This window comes from Oncorhynchus masou, chromosome 18, assembly GCF_036934945.1.
Source record: "Oncorhynchus masou masou isolate Uvic2021 chromosome 18, UVic_Omas_1.1, whole genome shotgun sequence".
NCBI lineage: Eukaryota > Metazoa > Chordata > Actinopteri > Salmoniformes > Salmonidae > Oncorhynchus > Oncorhynchus masou.
In genome coordinates, this window is record NC_088229.1 from 53,922,675 (window position 1) to 53,946,854 (window position 24,180).

Here is a 24,180-nt window from a genome sequence, read left to right on the forward strand (position 1 = left end):
TTGACATTGTTTTCTTCCTAGGCATAATGCAAGGCATTATCACTGGGATACGAGGTGACAACAGGGCCTACAAGTAAAAAGTGTTTGTTAGGTTTTAAGCCTGTTAAAATATGCTTACAATTATTAAAAGACAAAAAGTGTTTGTGATTGAACTGTGTTTGGGAAATAAAGATGGTCATATTTCATTCAGTACAGACATTTTTAGGCGGCTCAACTTACCCCATATCCAGTGTACTTTTTGCCAAAATACCACTTTCTTTGGACAAGCTATATTTTCAAAACTGTTTACATGAATTCTGATTATTTCCAGGGATATACAACATCCTGAAATATATGTAGATATCTTTGTTAGAAAACTATATTTCCCTTGACAGTGATGCTAAATGTAATAATGGCTCAACTTACCCCACTATCCACTACAGCAAGTTAGGGTGTTTTTGTTACTATAAAAAGGTGAACAGAGACTGTTTTCCTGGCGTTGTAGTAATGTTCGTTCATAAGCAAACAAATAGTGCAGCTCTGATTCATCATTGAACTGTTCCGTGCGATAGTTTGATAAATCCCAATAAATTTGTTGCGCACGAAAATCCTAGAATCTATATGTATGCCTGAATTTAATAAGAAATGTATGCACGGTTGATGAATGAGACCACTGCAGATTTCTCCTATGTCTCATAGTTTGAGCTAAGGAACCTGGCAAGACATCCCCTGTGGGAACAAACAGTTAAGAGCAAATAGCAGAACTGAGGAGTTATGTCTGTAATAAAATTAAAACTTGTGGGGGAAAAAAAAACTCATTCTGATTGGCTGGGCCTGGCTGTCAAGTGGGTGTGCCTACACCCTCCAAGGACCACCCCCATGGATACGCCCCTGCTCAGTCGTGATATCCATAGATTAGGGCCTAATTAATTTAGGGCTGTCCCCTGACTAAAACAAATCTTAGAAAGATGACGTTCGGTCGACCAAGATTTGTTTAAACATGTATTTTTTTTCATATATAGACACACCCTATGTGTTTTAATAAAATCAATTGCAGTGCGTCCTGTAAGTATTCAGACCCATTGACTTTTTCCACATTTTGTTACGTTACAGCCTTATTCTAAAAAGGCAAAAAATGTATTTTGTAAGTCACAGAGCATAAGGGCGAAGACCAAGAAGGCGGAAAGAAAATAGCCTTTATTCACGTGTACTGTACGCTCAATTCATATGATCCTACAGATCTTGATTCTCTGAACAGCATATTGTTAAAATTAACTGAATTCCATCTGGTTATTTGAACAGACATGAATGCCATTTTTGACATGGGAGAAATCTAATAAAACCAACTACAATCCACATGCAACCAAGGCTCTCCAGCATATACTCTCTGATTACAACCTCATTGATGCCTAACGAGCACATAATCCTAAATAAAAAAGAAATTGTACACTTTCTCCTCAAACAGGCATATAACATTCTCACAAATCAATTTCATACTATTATCTACACCTGTATTTAATTTAATTAAGAAAATAGAAATTCAACATATGAGCATGTCTGACCACCACGCTTACTACTGCCAACTTCAGAATCTCCTAAAAGAGCCACAAGATGGCGTTTCAACGTTTCTTTACTACAAAATCCTGAATTCTTTGATCAATTTGATGATCAATAAAAGATTTCAGTCGATGACCCCTGGATTCTATGGAATGCCACCAAAGATTTTATTAACAATAAGGCAACTGCATTTGGATCGAATAAATCACAATTAACATTTAGAAACCGAATTTCTTTAACTGTGATAGAGCGCTCTCCACAAACTCTTTAGACCAGGTAGCCATTTTTCCAAAGTCAAGACAGAACTTAACTTATTGATTAGACAGAGAGCATAATTTGCCATCAATAGAGTAATACGCAACCATTATTTCTATGGCAATTGTCCCAGTTGTTTACTAGCCAACAAGCTAAGTAGTAACGATCACTTGGCTGATATTAGCAACTATTGAATCTGAAACACGGTAATTACTATCAGAAAAATGTATTCAAGATTCTCTCGCTTCTATAAAGACCTGTACACCTCTGATTGCTCCTTAACGCATCGAAGATCATAGATGAAGCTGAATTGAGCTCAAGCTATAAAACGTATCTAATCAAAAGCAGTCCTAATGCCTCTCAAGGCACCGGTGGAGGACTCCATCTCTACTTATGGAATCCCAATAGTTCCCATTTAAAATATTTGGGAGTAGAAGGCTCCCCTTCTGGCTATTGGGATCAAATTCATATTGCGGTAAAGAGGGAAAGACGTAGGACTATCCGTGCCAAGCTTTCAATTTAATTTCTAGGCACTGGCATTTCGCCACATCCTAAATTGGTTAAGACATGATTCTTTTGCACACCGGCCGAGTATAGAGAGGCATATGGTGTCTGCTATTGCCCTGGAAGAGGTAGTCTTCACTCATACGGTATATCCCTTCAACAATGTAAACTACACATTGGTCCCATTATTGCTCACACTATTTATATTTGGCGCAAAATTGAAAACAACAAATGTAACTGGGAATCAAAAAGGCATGCCCATGCGCCAACATTCCACAATAATGCCTTGCGATCTGGAGGATGGCCTTTTGCGTCACCCCAATAGTCCAAAGGTGGAATCCGTACCCTTATCGATATCATGAACAGTAATGATTTCAGAACATTCCAAAATTTGAAAGATACATTCACATTACAGGGCAATTCCTTTTTTTTTGTATATTTACAACTTAGGTCAGCTATGCTGGCCTATGGAGTCCCTTGGGAAACCCAACTACTGAAATATCCAATGATGGGATTCATAAATACGTTATCTGGGCTCCGAAAGGACTGCTCTCTATAATACACTGAGTATACAAAACATTAAAAACACTGCTCTTTCCATGACAGGCTGACCATGTGAAAGAGCAGGTGTTCCTAATGCTTCTACACTCAGTGTATTAATTAATGGTGCAATTAAGTCATATATTAATCTATGCCGGTTATAGTAATTAAGTTTAAGGCCCAGTGCAGTCAAAGTTCAGATTTTCCTGTGTTCTGTATAATTTTTGTATAACGGCTGATGAAAAGAACACTGTAAAAGTGTGAAAAAGAATGTGATCAGTGTTATTTCCTGATAGTTGCTGGTTGAAAAATACAAACCAGGACCTTCTATTCAGCAGGTTTTGTATGGGTTGTGGCTCGCCTCGTGTTTTGGCTAAATTATTAGACCAATAATAAAAATAGACTTCCAAACCTCTGCAAATAACAGTTTTCAAGTTGTATATCCCTCCCATTAGGCCTCTCTGCTTCCTTCTACAATCCTGACTGTGATTAATGCACCACTCTGGTCCCCTTTCCCCGTTCCACACCCAGACAGTCCTAGCAAAATGCTTGCTTGAGAAATAAATTGTACTAAAAAGCTATTTGTTTATTTAAAACATTTGTTTAAATGTAAAACTCCTTAACTTAGTTGTTACCCAGAAATGATTTGATATTGAGCCAAATACAGCTGCACTTGGCCTAGGGATAGTTCAGTGAAATGCATGCCTAGGCTCAAGCAAGGCTACTTAACAGTGAAATATATATTTAAATATTTGTTTCCTTACCTTGAAAGCAGCCTAATTTCATGCCCAAATCATCTCCCTTTTTTTGTTTAAACTAAGTAATTGGTAAGCAATTAGGCAACACAATCCATTTAAGAGATCAATAGGGCATTATATTTAAAACATGCTAAACGAGGGAGATTGACTTGCATTAGTTTTTGCTCTGAAAATGCACATTTTACCATTTGTTGGCAGTGGTAGTTTAACAAAACCGAATAGTGGATTGCAGTCACTCCTTGTCCATAGACTGCTTTGAAGGTTTAGAAGAAAAATATCAAAATGTCATTTTGCTGAACTCTCTATTTAATGTCATAGTTATTTTTCCTTACACATTTAACATATGTTTGGATGTCTCATCTTCGGACAATTGTATGCTGCTCTAGTAATCTCAACAATCCACCTTATAATTATTTACAAAATAAAAGGGTATTTTTTGAGCATCTGAGTACATTCTACAGAAAGGTGATTGGGGGGAGGGGGAGGGAGAGAGACATTCTTCTCGCTGTGAAAGGAGATAAGTCTTTCGGCAGATTACAGACAGGCTCACTTTAGTCTCTCCATAGCCTGTGGATAATACTTGAGGAAGATTCTGCTGACTATGTCGTAGGTGTCACCCTGTGGTTTGGAGGGGTACTTCCGCTTGTTGAAAACAAAGCCCTTCTCCACCTGGAAGACGGCCTGGTTGAAAGCGTCTTGCCTGAAGGGTCGGCCTCTCTCCAGGCACTCCACCAGGGTGTTGACAAACAGGCTCCATCGCTGGGAATAGTAGTCTTCCATCAGGCCACCCCACTCCTTGCTGGCATAGTCCAGAATGTTGCCCTCGGGCCCCCACAGGGTGATCTGGTTCCGGGCGTTCATGTCGTACAGCCGCGCCTCCGCCTCATCCAGGGCCAGGGAGCGTGCCTGCTCCAGCCACGTCCCCAGCAGGAAGTGGCCGTCGCTGGACAGCAGGCGCTCCAGCTCGGGGAGGAGGTCGTACACCAGCACGCCCCCCGCCGTCAGGAGTTCCGGAAGCTTCTGGGCCTGGAAGGCATCCCGGATCTCGCGGTAGTAGTCGGTGGTGAGAAGCTGCAGAACCTCTCGAGTGACATCCACCAGGTCGTATCGAAACGTCTCTTGGGCCATGAGAGGCCAGGCCGTCTGGTACAACAGCCTCCAGGCCTCGTACAGGTCGGCCCGCTGGTACCACATCTCTGTGGTCTTGTGCAGCGAGGGCCGGTGCACCAGTGGACTCTTGTTGTGGTTCTTGTAGTGGGGCACAGTGCAGTTGTAAACGCTACCAAAAAGCAGTCTCCAGGCGGCCGTCAGGTTCTCGTGGGTGCTGCCGTAGCGGCGAACCGCATACAGCGACACCCACTTGGCCAGGTTGACTGGCTCTTTGCGCCACGCCAACTCGCTCATCAGCTCGTACACCACAGGGTTCTGCTCGATGCCCTCCGGTGCCAACCCGAGCCCCACAAGGGTGGAGTTGGGGAAGGCGAGAGCATCGAAAGGCCCTGAGTTGATGCTCTCCACCGTGCCAAAAAGCCCGCTATTGCCGCCAAAGTTGTGAAGCATGCACCATATGAAGGGCTGGCCGTAGAAAGACTTGGTCAAGGAGAAAGCCGGTGTGGACTCTGCAAACAAGTCCAGCACAATCATCCGACCGATGGGCACTCCGTGCAGAAGGGCCTGAATCTGGGCAGGCTTCCAGAATGCTGTGTCAAACACAAAGAGCCAGCCTTGCATCAGCCAAATGGCCCGGGGATCCACTGGAGACAAAAAAAGATTTTGGAGTGAGAGAGAAGAAAGGCACAGCTCTTGATATGGCTAGGAGTATGGGCAAGGGGTCCATGTACAACCCCCACAGGTGGCACTATAGCAGGGCACCCTGGGGTTATGAAAGTAGGACGATTACAGTAATTACGACCCAATGTATACTGCCATTTTAACATCCACTAACTGTTGTGGCCGGAATTCCCGGAAGAAAAACTACTTAACACATTAGAGGGTAACGAAGCTAGTGTCAGCTAATTAACAGACAGCGGGTTTTTTTGCGTCGTTCGGCATGCACGTCTCACCAGAGGTCATGGTGTCGAAGACTGCACGGCTGACCGAGGACAAGTAGGTGGGGTCCGAGGAGGTCGGCGTCATCTCGTTGAAGGTGTCTGTGTTGTAAATGTGGTCTGTGCCAAATTGCTTGACTAGCTGGGACAGGAACAGGGAGCCGATCGAATGGAAGAGGGGGTCACGGGGGTCCAGGCTATATGCGCAGGAGTAGCTGCAGTTGAAATGGCTCCAGGGCGCCAGTTTGGTCACGTTGGCTTTCGGAAAGAGCCTGGAAAAATGGAACAAACAAGGACTGAACAATCCAGGAAAACATTGTTGCCGAGCACATTGATCTTAACTGATTCAAATACCTCCAAATGGCTATTTATTTTGTATTCCAACAACAACAAAAATACAGAACGGAAGCCATGGATGGATGAAACGGTTTTGAATAAGCAGTCATACCTGACGATGCCCTGAGGCACAATCCCAGAGAATGCCGGCAGGACAGGCAGCATTCCAAAGGATCTCATTCGGTCTAAAATCTTGAACTGGAGTGCAGCAGAAATATACAACATATATATCATTATTATTCCAAATGCAGGAGGGCACCAATGTGTGTATGGAGACCAATCAAAATGTTAGTACTTGAAGGTAGAGCTGCTTCACATGCCAGGACTGTGGTAGGGGTCCGCCCCACTGGAACAGGTTCCCCATACGGTTCCAGGCTAGGAAGGCAGGGCCAGTGAAGAAGTGGTCAATTTCTGTCTGGTTCAGCCCCAGTGAGAGGTACACCTAATCCATCAAAAACAGTTAGATGTCAGTCTTGTTCTAAAATACAATACAGTTAAGACAAAAATATGTGTTTAAATAGGAAAAAGTTAGCAAAAAATTACTTTGCACTTTTATCTGGCATTACCCACACCTATTAGTAGGAAATTAGTTGTAATATGCATTCCAGTTTGCTCCACCTCAGCACACACACACACGCACACTATGGGATCTCATTACCTCTTGCCACAAGGCCTCTTGTCCAGTAAATGCCAAAGGCAGATTGATGCCATTCAGTGCCATCCAGTCGATCTCTCTCTGCCATCGTGGCCAGTCCCACCACAATGTGGAGTAGCTCTGAGTGCATACGTTCTGATAGTACCTGAATCTAGAAACAAGAGAAAGGCATTACCAGGGAGCTACACTGGGACGTCAGGAAAACATGGGTGTTTAGTTGCTACACTGGACACAATGTGTCCTCAATCCCATTGAGCACATTTGGGACCTGTTGGATCGGAGGGTGAGGGCTAGGGCCATTCCCCCCCAGAAATGTCCAGGAACTTGCAGGTGCCTTGGTGGAAGAGTGGGGTAACATCTCACAGCAAGAACTGGCAAATCTGGTGCAGTCCATGAGGAGGAGATGCACTGCAGTACTTAATGCAGCTGGTGGCCACACCAGATACTTTGATTTTGATCCCCCCCCCCCTACCTTTGTTCAGGGACACATTATTCCATTTCTGTTAGTCACATTTATATATTTGTCTCCACAACAACTGTCAAGTTCAGTCATGGTGTGGTGCTCAGTACCTGGATGTGCAAACTACAAGCAAGCACAGGCTGCTGGGTTAACATTTCATTGGTTGCCTTACTAAGAAGTCGAGCAGAGGTAACGTAGTGTTAATCTAAACCAAAATCTAGCTAGCTTTCATAATATGCTGGCTAAACATTCCGAAGCAAATCAATGTAATTAGCCAGCTGCTATCTGGCAATGTGATTTGTAACTTTGCAAGCAAATGTAAGCTACGCTAAGTTACGTTAGCTACCGGATCATATCTATCTATTAGCTTGCCAATTAACTGTAGAGGCTAACTTGACTGGCCTGTGTGTTCGATTAACATCTGCAGTGACATCAACTGATCCTATTAACATCTGTAGTGACAACATCAAGCTCAGCACCAGGAACTAGTGCAAGTCACCTTTGCTAAATCTTTCCTTGACTCCGTGATGAGAAAATAAATAGTGTATTCAGAAAGTATTCAGACCCCTTGATTTGTTCCAAAATGTTCTTACGTTACAGCCTTATTCTAAAATTGATTAAATAAATCAAAATATATATCGTCAATCTACACACAATACCCCATAATGACAAAACGAAAAACAGGTTTATACATTTTTTTAAATATATATAAATTAAATACATTTACAGTGGGGCAAAAAAGTATTTAGTCAGCCACCAATTGTGCAAGTTCTCCCACTTAACGTTATAAGCAGCCAGCTAGCTTCATCTGGCTAGTGAGGTTCGCTGGGTTGTGTTGTGAGGCTAGCCACAATAAGGATTTTAGGCACAATAGTGGAATTTGCAGTTTGATTTCAAAATAAAAGTACCTCTTTGAAAGTGATGCAGAAGGTTACGATTGGTGGAATTGTGCCATATTTAGACAATATAATGTTAAACAAGGCTGGAATGTGAAGCAATGAAATTGGGTATTAGTCTACTTGGTTACACCCACAGAACACAACTGTTAAAGGTTTATGCAAATATTAGCTCTTATCGCGAGACTGACTGTGTGAAATCACCTCCCCAGTCAGCCTATTGTGTGTATTGCCATTCATATTGCACTGTACAGCTTTAAATAAGGTTTGGGGATCAATGAAATGGGGTATCAGTCTACTCAATACCCAAGAAGTTTTTTCCCCAATGTCCTCCTCAGTTATTGGACTCAAACAGCCACACAGTATTGTTTTTCCTCAGGAATAGTGTTCAATACACATAGGTTGACAACATGTGGCTCAATTCAGTTGTTTCAGAGTCCCTCAATAAGAGCTATGACGCTAATGTCCTCCTGGGTGTCACGGAGTATGCTGATACCCCATGTCATTGATCCACAATACATAGGTAAGGCTGTACAGTGTGACTAAACAACCTCGTCTGGCATTTTATATTCAATTATGGCATAATTCTACTAATTGTATTCATTTGCATCACTGTCAATGACATACTTTTATTTTGAAGGCTAACCGCAAAGTCCACTATTGTGGCTAATCTTTATTGTGGCAAGCTTCACATAGATGGGTCCAACCACCATTAATCAAATAAGAACTGTCTTATAAATTAGGGTTATTTTAAATCATGACATCCAACTATATAGTGAGCTAGCTAACTATAGCTACTGAAACAGATTATGTTGTTTTGTGGGAAGAACATTGTTTGCATCCATGAGCTAGCTAGCTTTTTTTTTAATGACCAGCAGTGTAAGTGCGCGAGACAACTTTACCAGCATCATAGGATACGTATTGAAAAATCATTGTGACATATGAAATACAAGTGATGGTGTAATAACATAAAAAAATGTATGAATATGTTAAATTATATGATGTGCAGTCATATTCAGGTCCTGATTGGTCAACAAGCTTATTTTACATGTCAAATAGAGTTATTTGACACGCAAAGACCCAGACTGCGCGCCATAGAATGAGAAATCCTGGTTGAAAATGAAACGAATTAACAAATGAACCACGAAACAGCACAGGAAGTAAGTGAAAGAAATAGGTTTTGATTGTTTTACTGGTAATGGGGACATGAGTAAATGCCAAAAAAATGCCTTTTTGGTCATTGTGGTGTGTGTAACCTTTATTTAACTAGGCAAGTCATTTGAGAACAAATTCTTCTTTACAATGACTGCCTACCCCGGCCAAACCCAGACAATGCTGGGCCAATTGTGCCCCGCCCTACGGGACTCCCAATCACAGCCGGATGTGATACAGCCTAGATTCGAACCAGGGACTGTAGTGATGCCTCTTGCACAGAGATTGTGTGTGTGTAACTGCACTAGAATGCTTAAAAGGCCACTAAAATGTTAAATATCGGTTATCGATATTGTTTTTTTGGAAAGGAAAATATCGTACTGGCCAAAAATGTAATATCGGTGCATCACTAGTTCCTATTCCTTGCGCTAATATCCTACAGCTATGTCTGTCTGTCTGCAGAAAACTCTGAGGGCCCAGAATATTTGATACAATGTTGCAAGATTGCTAGCTCAAGCTTCAGGCCTGACCCAACATAATAGTGGATATAATGTTTCAAGTTCCTTGCAGACAGGCCATGAGTAGCCAATCTGATTTATAGGATATTTACATTTTATCAGGATATTTTCTACCTGCAGGCTGCAATGTTTTTATTTGTTGGCTCTATGTAGGCTATTTTTTACATAGTTGAAAATATAAGTTACTTTTAGAATTTTGATTAACCACATGATGATTTTGAGATCCATAGACATAATACATTAAACTGTTCTACGAAAATGTGCATATACATATCATAACTGGCTGATTGGTAGAAATGGTAAGATAAATTGGCACTCCAAATGGAAAAGTTTGCCGACCCTTGGTGTAGCCTATTTGGAATTTAACAGCAGGAGCATAACAGCAGTAGCGTAGTGGGTGGAAGAGGTTTGGTTTAAAAAATGTATTAATGTTTTTGTTAGACTATCTTGATCTCTGGCTCCCTCCAGTCATTTGTGTCTTAATGATTTAATCACAGTGTGCTTAAAGCATCAGACAAGCTCAGTAGCCTACATCTAGTTTATTTTATTAAAACACATAGGGTGTGTTTTTATATAGGGGGACACACACACAGAAATCAGTACCATGGACAGATGTATCATATGTAGCTTACGTTGATTGGACTAAATAGTTTCTGGTATCTTAGTTGTGACTGTATTAGACTAAGCATAGATGATTTGATGATGTCGAAATGGTGTTGGAATAGTGGAGGCAGCTCTTGTTTAATTTGTGACTTGCGGTAACTCTGTGGTTTTAAATCAATAGTTGTTTAGTAGTCCGAAACACAGGTTATGATATGGCTTTTTTTCCTGGCTTGGCTTCCTCAGTGATTTTACTCATGCACTGCTACAAACGGAGAGAATAGTGTAACGACCCCTGCCTACAGTGCCTTGCAAAAGTATTCATCCCCCTTGGCGTTTTTCTTATTTCGTTGCATTGAAACCTGTCATTTAAATATATTTTTTTATTTGGATTTCATGTAATGGATACACAAAATAGTCCAAATTGGTGAAGTGAAAACAATAACTTGTTTAAAAACATTCTAAAAAAATGGAAAAGTGGTACGTGCATATGTATTTGCTAGGAAGCCCCTAAATAAGATCTGGTGCAACCAATTACCTTCAAAAGATTGCACACAGGTGGACTTTAAGTGTCACATGAGCTCAGTATATATATATCCTGTTCTGAAATGCCCCAGTCTGCAACACCACTAAGCAAGGGGCACCATGAAGACAAAAGGAGCTCTCCAAACAGGTCAGGGTATGAAGTTGTGGAGAAGTACTGACCTGTGGGCCGCTTACAGACCAGGCAAGGAGGACATTAATCAGAGAGTCAACAAAGGGACCAAAGATAACCCTGAAGGAGCTGCAAAGCTCCACAGCGGAGATTGGAATATCTGTCCATTTTTAAATATTTGACCTTTCATTTTACTAGGCAAGTCAGTTAAAAACAAATTCGGCCTAGGAACAGGGGCAGAATGACAGATTTTTATATTGTCAGCTCGCAGAATGACAGATTTTGATCTTGTCAGCTCGGGGATTCGATCTAGCAACCTTTCGGTTACTGGCATAATGCTCTAACCATTAGGCTACCTGCCGCCACATCCACTTTAAACCGTACACTCCACAGAGCTGGGCTTTACAGAAGAGTGGCGAGAAAAAAGCAATTGCTTAAAGAAAAAAAAATAAGCAAACTCGTTTGGTGTTTGCCAAAAGGCATGTGGGAGACTCCCCAAACATATGGAAGAAGGTACTCTGGTCAGATGAGACTAAAATTTAGCTTTTTGGCCATCAAGGAAAACGCTATGTCTGGTGCAAACCCAACACCTCCCATCACCCTGAGAACACCATCCCCATAGTGAAGCATGGTGGTGGCAGCATCAGGGATTGGGAAACAGGTCAGAATTTAAGGAATAATGGATGGCTCTAAATACAGAGAAATTCTTGTGGGAAACCTGTTTCAGACTTCCAGAGATTTGAGACTGGGATAGCGGTTCACCTTCCAGCAGGGCAATAACCCTAAGCATACTGCTAAAGCAACACTCGAGTGGTTTAAGGGGAAACATTTTTAAATGTCCTGGAATGGCCTAGTCTCAGCCCAGACCTCAATCCAATTGAGAATCTGTGGTATGACTAAAGTCTGCTGTACACCAGCGAAACCCATCCAACTTGAAGGAGCTGGAGCAGTTTTGCCTTGAAGAATGGGCAAAAATCCCAGTGGCTAGATGTGCCAAGCTTATAGAGACATACCCCAAAAGACTTGCAGTTGTAATTGCTGCAAAAGGTGGCTCTACAAAGTATTGACTTTAGGGGGTGAATAGTTATGCACGCTCAAGTTCTGTTTTTTTTGTCTTGTTTATTTTACAGTAGAAAATATTTTGCATCTTCAAAGTGGTAGGCATGTTGTGTAAATCAAATGATACAAACCCCTAAAAAAATGTGTTCTGGGCTCTCTTTCGTTGCTTTATGGCACAGTGAAAATTGGGGGGGAGAGAACAGGGCATTGTTACAATTTAGTTTTCCTTGTTTACCGTGAGGGCTGTAGACATTTGTGCTGTGGCTGGGCCCTGTTAAAGCGAAAATCAGTGGGACGTGAAGAATGGAGTGTTGTTACAATTGAGTTTTCCTTGTTTATCGTGAGGGCTGTGGACATTTGTGCCCTTCAATTAGCCATAGTGCATTAGTCGCACATCAGCTAACCCCAGCAATGTCATGTTAACAGTGGTTGGATTGTAAAGCGCATGGGGCAGTTTTTTCCCATGACACGACATTAACAGTGAAGTGTAAGTCAATTATGATTTGGCTGAGATCAGATGTTGAGTTCGAGCTTGTTCCCGGCTGAAAGCTTTCATCCAATGAATCTACAGGATCTGTATGACAAACGCTGGTGTCAAGGTCAGCAGCAGGATTAGTCTGTAGAACATACACAAGTTGGTGATTAGCCAACATTTTACTACTTTGTCCCCATCAATACGCACTCAAGGAACGATATCCACCCACCTACCCCACTCGTGTCAATAGATCATGCATACTAACCTTCACACACTACCCACACTTAACAGGCACCAGTCAGTCACCCACACCATCTCCTCCTTACTAATTTTCTCCAATTTAGACTTCAAGCTTTGCAGAAACAATCAACTAAGCAGCTACAAGACAGAGATACTACAGTAGAAGTTGTAGCCTACTTATAACACACCATGTATTACCACAAGACACACAATGTTTATGCAGTAGACAGTGCATTCGGAAAGTATTCAGACCCCTTCACCTTTTCCACATTTTATTACGTTACAGCCTTATTCTAAAATTAATTAAATAGTTTTTCCCCCTCAATCAATCTACACACAGTACCCAATAATGACAAAGCAAAAACAAAGCAATTAAAAAAAATTGAAATACATAAGTATTCAGACTGGAGGTCCACCGATTTAATTAGGGCCAATTTCACGTTTTCATAACAATCGGATGTCGTATTTTTGGGCGCCGATGTGACGATTTTTAATTATTTTCTTTTATACCTTTTATTTAACTAGGCAAGTCAGTTAAGAACACATTCTTATTTTCAATGACGGCCTAGGAACAGTGGGTTAACTGCCTCGTTCAGGGGCATAACGACAGATTTTCACCTTGTCAGCTCGGGGGATTCAATCTTGCAACCTCACAGTTAACTAGTCCAACCCAATAATGACCTGCCTCTCATTGCGCTCCACGAGGAGACTGCCTGTTACGCGAATGCAGTAAGCCAAGGTAAGTAGCTAGCTAGCATTAAACTTATCTTATAAAAAAAACAATCAATCATAATCACAAGTTAACTACACATGATTGATGATATTACTTGATATTATCTAGTGTGTCCTGCGTTGCATATAATCTGACTGAGCATACAAGTATCTAAGTATCTGACTGAGTGGTGGTATGCAGAAGCAGGCGCGTAAACATTAATTCAAACAGCACTTTCGTGCGTTTTGCCAGCAGCTCTTCGTTGTGCGTCAAGCATAACTGAAGTGAAATGGCTAGCTAGTTAGCGCGCACTAATAGCGTTTCAAACGTCACTCGCTCTGAGCCTTCTAGTAGTTGTTCCCCTTGCTCTGCATGGGTAACGCTGCTTCGATGGTGGCTGTTGTCGTATTGCTGGTTCGAGACCAGGGAGGAGCGAGGGGAGGGACGGAAGCTATACTGTTACACTGGCAATACTAAAGTGCCTATAAGAACATCCAATAGTCAAAGGTTAATGAAATACATATGGTATAGAGGGAAATAGTCCTAGAATTCCTATAACTACAACCTAAAACTTCTTACCTTGGAATATTGAAGACTCATGTTAAAGGAACCGCCAGCTTTCATATGTTCTCATCTTCTGAGCAAGGAACTGAAACGCTTTCTTTAGCATATATTGCAATTTTACTTTCTACTCCAACACTTAGTTTTGCATTATTGAAACCAAATTGAACATGTTTCATTATTTACTTGAGGCTAAATTAATTTTATTGATGTATTATGTTAAATTAAAATAAGTGTTCATTCAGTATTGTTGTAATTGTCATTATTACAAATAAAAAAATAAAAAAAAACAGATTAATCGGTATCTGCTTTTTTGGTCCTCCAATAATCAGTATCGGCATTAAAATCATAATCGGTCGACCTCTAATTCAGACCCTTTACTCAGTATTTTGTTGAAGCACCTTTGGCAGCGATTTCAGCCTTGAGTCTTCTTGGGTATGACACTACAAGCTTGGCACACCTGTATTTGGGGAGTTTCTCCCATTTTGGGGAGTTTCTCCCACACCTGTATTTGGGGAGTTTCTCCAATCAAGTTGAAGAAGAAACATCTCAAGGATGATGAATGGAAAAAGGATGCACCTGAGCTCAATTTCGATTCTCATAGCAAAGGGCCTGAATGCTTATAGATAAATATATATCTTCATTCTACACACAATACCCCATAATGACAAAACGAAAAACCGGTTTAGACATTTTCAAAAAATATATACAGGGGGGCAAAAAAGTATTTAGTCAGCCATCAATTGTGAAAGTTCTCCCACTTAAAAAGAAGAGGCCTGTAATTTTCATCATAGGTACACTTTAACTATGACAGACAAAATGAGGAGGAAAAACATTCCAGAAAATCACATTGTAGGATTTTTAATGAATTTATTTGCAAATTATGGTGGAAAAATAAGTATTTGGTCAATAACACGTTTATCTCAATACTTTGTTATATACCCTTTGTTGGCAATGACAGAGGTCAAACGTTTTCTGTAAGTCTTCACAAGGTTTTCACACACTGTTGCTGGTATTTTGGCCCATTCCTCCATGCAGATCTCCTCTAGAGCAGTGATGTTTTGACTTTCAACTCCCTCCAAAGATTTTCTATGGGGTTGAGATCTGGAGACTGGCTAGGCCACTCCAGGACCTTGAAATGCTTCTTACGAAGCCACTCCTTCGTTGCCCGGACGGTGTGTTTGGGATCATTGTCATGCTGAAAGACCCACCCACGTTCCATCTTCAATGCCCTTGCTGATGGAAGGAGGTTTTCACTCGAAATCTCATGATACAGGCCCCATTCATTCCTTTACACGGATCATTCGTCCTGGTCCCTTTGCAGAAAAATAGCCCCAAAGCATGATGTTTCCACCCCCATGCCTCACAGTAGGTATGGTGTTCTTTGGATGCAACTCAGCATTCTTTGTCTTCCAAACACGACAAGTTGGGTTTTTACCAAAAAGTTATATTTTGGTTTCATCTGACCATATGACATTCTCCCAATCTTCTTCTGGATCATCCAAATGCACATGTACTGGCTTAAGCAGGGGGACACGTCTGGCACTGCAGGATGAGTCCCTGGCGGCGTAGTGTGTTACTGATTGTAGGCTTTGTTACTTTGGTCCCAGCTCTCTGCAGGTCATTCACTAGGTTCCCCCGTGTGAACTGTTCTTGTGATAATTTTGACCCCACGGGGTGAGATCTTGCGTGGAGCCCCAGATCGAGGGAGATTATCAGTGGTCTTGTATGTCTTCCATTTCCTAATAATTGCTCCAACAGTTGATTTCTTCAAACCAAGCTGCTTACCTACTGCAGATTCAGTCTTCCCAGCCTGGTGCAGGTCTACAATTTTGTTTCTGGTGTCCTGATCTTGGCCATAGTGGAGTGTGACTGTTTGAGGTTGTGGACTGGTGTCTTTTATTCTGATAACAAGTTCAAACAGGTGCCAATAATACAGGTAATGAGTGGAGGACAGAGGAGCCTCTTAAAGAAGAAGTTACAGGTCTGTGTGAGCCAGAAATCTTGCTTGTTTGTAGGTGACCAAATACTTATTTTCCACCATAATTTGCAAATAAATGTATTAAAAATCCTACAATGTGAATTTCTGGATTTTTTTTCTTCTCATTTTGTCTGTCATAGTTGAAGTCTACCTATGACGAAAATTACAGGCCTCATCTTTTTAAGCTTTGGGCAACAGGGTTAAGTAGCTGGCTAGCTATTTATTTTCATGAACTGAAGTTCAATTTCAATAGGCGAACAAGTGGCTACCTAGCTAATACTTCCTCACAAGGATTCCTAAATCATTGCTAAGAATAATGAAAATGACTGCAGTTTCTACTGGTCATTGTTTTCAGGCTGGTTGTATTGGTGCTAGCTAGGTACCAAGCTAAAGCTAACTACCCCAGAAGTTGCAGTTGAACAAATAATGCTTTATTAGCAACATGGTATTGTAAACACATTATTCGTGGCCTGTGTTTGCAGACTTTTTTGTACAGCTTTGAAAGCGCTACTGATAGTAGTGGTGGCGCTTGGCTTGCACGTGCAAATTCAGAACACACAACATTCTATAATAGAACTGTTATTTGACTCGTCAAATAGTGTTATTTGACATGCATCTTTTTTGACACGCCAAGCCCCAAAACGGCGTTCCATAGTATGCCGTGAAGCTAATAGCAGTGACGCTATTACTGTGTAACTCTGGTAGGGCAACATGTGTACCGGTGCTCGAACAGTCGGTGAAAATTCAGAGAATGGCACCCCCCTTTCACACTGAGTGGTTATTGAAAGAGAGCTGCAAATATTTTTTAATAGGCTACGTTGAGGAACTACTGTCATTCACAATGGGTGTAAAAATAGAATTTGTTTACTTGCTGTCTGAGGTCAATAAAAAATGACTTTGAGAAGTAATCAGTGGTGAGTTAAGACAATCAGAAATTCTATCAGATCACCAAATGGGCACATTTATAGGCCTACATTTGCACGCAGGCCGGGTAGCCCAGGCCTACTTTTATGGATAAAATCAGGTGCGCGTCCTTACTCAACGTTGACAGGAGAGCTACAAACAAACAATAATGAATACATTGACAACTCCTAAATGGAATGAAATAAACCAAAACTTGTTCCTCAGAAGTGTAGCTTAGGTTGTGTGGTCCGCAAACAACGTGTCCACTTCGACAATGAGAATGGTAAAAGACTAATAAGAATATATTGAATGCATTAAAAGAAATTACCATAATCATACAAACATTGTACATTAGAAATTATGGGAAATAACAGTAAATGTGATACTTGTGTGCCATCCACAATCGATTAGTCCACTGAGACAGGCGTGAATCAGACCGGTGTCTCATATCATAAAATCTATATATTTTAGATTGATTGACTAAAAAAAATATTTTAGTCAACCAACAGCCTATTGACCGAACAATACTGAGACCAAGTATCTCAGATGCTTTCTCCAGTGAGATACTGTACATTCAGCCTCTTGCGAATTGAAGGAAAATTAGGAAACAGACTAAAGACAAATTATTTTATTCAAAATCAATTTTTTTGGGGGGGGGGGGGGGGTATACCTGGCTTCCCTGGCATCCATGAATGAATACACGCCACTGCTTTCCGTACAGGAGGAGCGTGTCCCCATGCTTAACAATAGCAAGTCCCTCATGTACATGCCCTTCTGATGGCCTCATTCCAGCCATACATTACAATGCTTCTTCCGGGTCTCGAACCCGGGTCTCCCAAGCCATTGGCACAATAATGTACTATTAAAACCTCTTGCATTCGTGAGAAACGGCCTAGGGCTAAATTGAAATGTTTCTTACAGAATAAATCTGGAAAACATATGCATAACCAGGTAGCAATGAAAAGGGAATAGTTTGGAGATTATGGGAACATTAAACTAAAAAAGGTGAGGACACAACAGTTCACCCGACGAGACTGGTTCCAAACATTACACTGTTCATTTACTATACTTTGCAGTTCCTTATGTTTCCAAAAACTGTACCGCAAGCAATGTGTGTTCACCTTCTGACTGAGCGTCTGGGCTCTTAACAAATGTCCCCGGAAGAAGATATCGTCATCAATAGGCACGAAAGATAGTTAGCGTCTATGAATAAGGTAACTTGCTCACTGCTCCAAAAAAGGTCTCACTAGGAGGTCGTAACAAGCCAAAGGCGCTAAAGGCTGTATGTATGCCCTGGCATAGCATTCTCATATTTGTGGTGGAACTAGATTTCCACATCTGAGCAGCTTTTTCAAGCTTCTAAACATAAACGTAAATCCCAGACACTCCATTTAGTATGTATGGCATGTAATCAATTTGTGGATGTCCCATCACCAATTTCATATGATATGTTGCAATTTACAATTCATATTATATGTTACGAATTTTCTAAGCATACAATGTGTTATGATTTTGCAGAACGTACAATATGTTGAAGCAAACGTATGAAATTATACGAATTCTAGCTAGGTGGATAACATCAGCTAGCTATGTGGATAACATCAGCTAGCTGGCTAACGTTAGTTAGGGGTTAGGGTTATGTTTAGGAGTTAGGTTAAAGCATTAAGGTTGTGGCTAGGGGTAGCCAGAGGTGTGGACTCAAGTCACATGATTTGGACTCGAGTCACAAATATGATGACTTGGAACTTGACATCAATGACTCGTGACTTGACTTGGACTTGAGCCTTATGACTCGACCTGACTTTGATACCCTCCCCAAGCCAAAATATAAAAAATGATGCTATTTAAAAAAAGTGTGCAACACATCAACTCTTCATTTCATGGATTACAGTTTGAATAGGACAGCAGCCAATCAAATTGTGCCAGCTGAGAAAAAGTTGTGCGTGGCAGTGCAGAGAAACGTCAGCGGGTGAATTCAAATGGAGCCCTTGGAAAGATGATACCCAAAGTTATTATTTTTGGATATAAAGACGACGCTGTATCAACAAAAAATGGATTGCAACTTGCAAAACATACAGGAAGAAAATTACAGATGGAGGAGCAACAATTTCCAACTTTGTTCGACATTTGAAGCTGCACAAAGAATGGTAAGTCGTGGCTAATATAGCTGACAGCTATACATTTTATTACTTACTAGTGTATCATGTAGGCTAACGTAACATTAAATCAATGAGCCTCCACAGTCAGTCAGTGCGGGAACGTGATCATTGCACCCAAGATTGAGCTACAACTGGCTAGGCAGTTGGTAGCCTAAATCCTGCCTGATGTTACTATTGTTCCTAAAACCATTGACATATGTCAGCCTACTGTAACCACACAGAGTGTGTGTGCGTATTAAGGTTGGGCGAATGTGTACAAGCCTACTTCACCCGATTGCGCCCCTTAGCGATCCTTGATAGTCAATTACTATTGGGGGAGTGTGTGTTTTTCTCATGGCTACCTATGTATTTCCATGGAAATATAACGTTTATTTGGAAAGTAATAAATATATAGATATTTTTAAAAGCATTGATTATTTGTATGAATGTAATATACTAACTATTACTCTTGTTAAAAATATGAAATGGTATTTAATTTGGTGAAGAGCACATTATGACTTGTTTAGGACTTGAAACTCAAAGTTTTGGACTTGAGACTTGACTCGGACTTGCCTGTCTTGACTTGGGTTTTTAGTGCTAAGACTTGAGACTTACTTGTGATTTGTAAAACAATGACTTGGTCCCACCTCTGGGGTTAGCTAAAATGGTTAAGGTTAGGGGAAGGATTAGTTAACATGTTATGTAGTTGCAAAGTAGCTAAAAGAAAAGTCACAAGTATTTCAAGTTACTAATTAACAAAAAATATCTGTGAAGAGTTTCAAACTTGCAACCTTTGGGTTAGTAAACATAACCTTAAGTAACCATCTCGCTTATGTAACCATACCAATCATAACAGATCATACTCTAATTCAGAAGGGTTGGGCTAAATGCGGAAGACACATTTCAGTCCAAGGCATTCAGTTGTACAACTGACTAGGTATCCCTAATATGAGTGTCTCGTGTTTACTATGTTACGTCTAGTCTATGAGCCCAGGTTGCCCTATTACATCCTGTGAGGACAGTGTACTATCTCCGCATAAAGTTTCGTTCACTTACCTGTGTTGGGTGCTGATACGCAGTACGCCTGTGAGTTGCGGCAAAGGGCGAGGAATGTTAAGTTGATTACCTGACCACGATACGTGACAATTGCAGAAGTATTTTAAGTAGTTGTAAATCCCAGAGGCGACTGCCACCCCAGTGCTGCCTGTGGCTATGATTTTATTGTTTTTCGCCGACCGGAGCTCACACACTTCCAAATTATCATTGGATAAAGTTCTGTTGACGGACACTATGAACTCACGAGATCTATTTCCAAGTAGCCGTCTCAGAAGTTCCACTACAGCTCTTCCCTGAGTCTTGTCGTTGGCTTGCGGCTTTAAATGTGCGAGAGTCTGAAACTCGCAATGTGCTGATAAATTAGAGACTACTACAAGTAAAGCAATGCTATAAATACATTTAAATCTCATTTTGATCAAAATCAACTTAAGCGAAAGAGTCGTATGCGTCCGTGTAATAAAATACGAGTTTGGTCAATTTTCAGGCAATCAGGAAGTTTTCGTTTTGAGAAATGCTCTGTGCCAATCAGATTGTGATTTGTTTGGAGTCAATCAAAGTATTAAACCAATCACAGTCGAGAGGTTGGTAAATAAATGGTAAAATCGTGGGGGAAAAAATAGTCACCCGATAAAGTCTGAGGAAGTTTTATTTTAGATTAGATGTATTTGGGTATAAAAAGGCACAGGGAAATTCCTCAGCAAAACGTCACAAATTATGTTATTTGCGTTTTCAAGGCTGGACCTACAGTAGGCCTATATGTAAAAAGAATATATATATATATAACGCGAATCATATTGAGAGGACATTAAAAAAAACGGTCCTCTCAATATGATTCGCGTTCATCCGCCCATTCAAACCAATCAGGACGTTTACGCACTCCACGGCCCGCCCTGACACTTAATTTTAATGCTTGTTTACTTACATTCACTGTCTGGTTGTATTTACCACATGCATGCTACCTCGTACATTTAGTATTGTTTAGTCAGTGCTACAATAGTATTTATTGAGTGCAACTTGCATACTAATTATTAAGGGATATAGCAATAGTTATATTGTTTAAGAGCTACTTCTGTAACGTGGAGCCTCTCTCGTGCCCCTGCACATGCGCATTTACTAATTGCCTCATAAGAGCTGTTGCCAGGCCAGAGAGGGCCATAATCAATAGCCCTAGTCTTAGTTCTCTCTCCCTCTCGGTTTAAATTGCTGATGTGTGAATATTCCTCTGTTAGCCTGTAAAATTATTGCAGTTGTTGATATGCTTTTATCAGGGCATATGATTACACATCCTGATATATATTTATAGTTTGCATGTCTATTTTTGATTTGCATATATGTATCTCTTAGTATCTTGTAAATGGATCCTAATGATTGCATTGTCTCTCCCTTTTTCAGAACCACAAATATATGAACATCTTCAAATGGATAAGCTCTGTCAGCACTCGTGTGTGGTGACCATCAAGAGTACAGGCCTCCACATCATGAATATGAACGGACAGCACTATAGTAGGCAGAACCAAAACATATCAGCATTAAGCACTAACGGGTGAGGGCATTCACAACCGACCGTTCAGACGAGCTCCAGCTAGCCGTTTTTATAGTAGATCACTAACTGTGTACAACAAAGGCTTGAATGAATTCAGTCACAGGTTGATCACTTTGCAGAAAACATTTGTCACAATTAAGCATATTTTTAAGTAAACAAAACATTTGAACATGTTTTAACCAAAACCAATTGGGGCCATACTTGCAAACACTAGAAACAGTTTAAGTTTCACAGTCTCAAAATGTGCATCAGCTAATTGAAATGGTTGATTTACTTGCACTTGATAGAACGGTATATTGTAGCTGGTCCCATCATATAACCTGGCACACATTAGCCATATGTATGCTAACCAGTCATCTTAAGTTACCACAGCCACAAAGTCATAAGGCCTGCCTACTCTACCAATCAGATGAGTTCTTGGTTCAGGGAAGCACACCACAGTATTTTTTATTTAACCCCTATTTTACCAGGTAAGCTGATTGAGAACACATTCTCATTTACAGCAACAACCTGGGGAATTTAGCCAGGACACCACTTACAATAAGTGCCCTGGTATCTTTAGTGTCCACAGAGAGTCACACCCGTTTAACATCCCATCCGAAAGACAGCATCCTACACAGGGCAATTGGGATATTTTTTTAGATCAGAGGAAAGGGTGCCTCCAACATCACTTCTAGCAGCATTTGGTCTCCCATCCAGGACCAACCATGCTTAGCTTCAGAAACAAGCTAGCAGTGGGATGCGGGGTGGTATGCTGCTGGCAGTCTGAATCATTAATACCCATAAAACCTAGCAGTCAAACAAGGAAATGGTTCCAATCATTTTTCCCATAGGGGATTTTAGAAACAATTAAAATAAGGTCTGTGTTTCATGTAGGCTTACCCTGGTGTGACGTGTTGATAACCATGTAAATCTCTCTAGGACAATGTGACTTTTGCCAATATGTTTGCCTGTATAATATATTGTGTAATTTTGGAGTTACTTTTATTGTAATTAACAATAGAATATGTTTCTAAACACTTATACGTTAATGTGGATGCTACCATGATTACAGATAGTCCTGAATGAATCGTGAATAATGAGTGAGACAGTTACAGGCCCACAAATATTATACCTCCAAGAAATTTTAGGGGGGCGGTATGATATTTGTGGGCCTGTAACTTTCTCTCATTATTCCCGATTCATTCAGGACTATCTGTAATCATGGTAGCATCCACATTAACGTATAAGCGAGTTAAGACCAGGACTGGGAGGGGGACAATCGGTCAGAGACCGAGTAAAGACCAGGACTGGGAGGGGGACAATCGGTCAGAGACCGAGTAAAGACCAGGACTGGGAGGGGGACAATCGGTCAGAGACCGAGTAAAGACCAGGACTGGGAGGGGGACAATCGGTCAGAGACCGAGTAAAGACCAGGATTGGGAGGGGGACAATCGGTCAGAGACCGAGTAAAGACCAGGACTGGGAGGGGGACAATCGGTCAGAGACCGAGTAAAGACCAGGACTGGGAGGGGGACAATCGGTCAGAGACCGAGTAAAGACCAGGACTGGGAGGGGGACAATCGGTCAGAGACCGAGTAAAGACCAGGACTGTGAGGGGGACAATCGGTCAGAGACCGAGTTAAGACCGAGACCAGATTGTAATTATTTTCTTTTCTCAATTCTTTTCTTTTCTTGGTCTTGGCTCGGTCTCGCTTGTCACCCTCCCAGTCTTGGTCTTGACTCAGTCTCGCTTTATGTGGTCTGGAACGCAACACTGGTCTTTACCCAAAATAGGTTTACTCCAATAGCTGCATTGTTATTAAAATGGAATGTATAAACAAACAAATTGACATCTTTATTTTTGATTTTAGTTTATTTTCAAAATCCACAAGTAATACACACATAAAACTTACACAGCGTTTAAAGTCCCTTCAATTTTATAGAGGACCATATTGTTAGTTAGTACTTCAACATTATTCAAATTAAAAGTGTATGGTATAAATTACAGCGATCGGTCTGAATTTACTGCCTCCTTGTTCATTTCAGCAACATATTTCTGTTTGGCTTTTGTTTGTTCTGTCTTTCTCCTGGTGGCATTCATAGAGTGCCCTCAGTAATTGTTGGGACAGTGACATTTTGGTTGTTGTTTTGACTTTGTACTCCAGCACTTTGTACTCCAGCAGTCTAATTCAAGACCATGATTGCAATTTTGTCAAATCACCACCATCTGTCTTCACAACCTCTCTCTGTCTGAGTCTGTAATACCAACATGTTTCAAGCAGACCACCATAGTCCCTGTGCCCAAGAACACTAAGGTAACCTGCCTAAATGACTACCGACCCGGAGCACTCACGTCTGTAGCCATGAAATGCTTTGAAAGGCTGGTCATGGCTCACATCAACACCATTATCCCAGAAACCCTAGACCCACTCTAATTTGCATACCGCACCAACAGATCCACAGATGATGCAATCTCTATTGCACTCCACACTGCCCTTTCACACCTGGACAGAAGGAACACCTATGTGAGAATGCTATTCATTGACTACAGCTCAGCGTTCAACACCATAGTGCCCTCAAAGCTCATCATTAAGCTAAGGACCCTGGGACTAAACAC

The 24,180-nt window shown here is 41.1% G+C and overlaps 1 protein-coding gene across 1 annotated transcript; it reads right to left on the reverse strand.

The window, feature by feature from the left end:
- Positions 1-1,155: 1,155 nt before the first annotated feature.
- naglu (N-acetylglucosaminidase, alpha) lies at positions 1,156-20,549 on the reverse strand. The gene is made up of 6 exons (XM_064923698.1): positions 20,039-20,549; positions 6,636-6,783; positions 6,273-6,419; positions 6,090-6,175; positions 5,657-5,913; positions 1,156-5,347 (listed from the first exon to the last, which is right to left on the reverse strand). Exons 1-6 carry the CDS (start codon positions 20,446-20,448, stop codon positions 4,140-4,142), a joined length of 2,256 nt encoding a protein of 751 aa, XP_064779770.1. The 5' UTR covers positions 20,449-20,549; the 3' UTR covers positions 1,156-4,139.
- Positions 20,550-24,180: the final 3,631 nt, after the last annotated feature.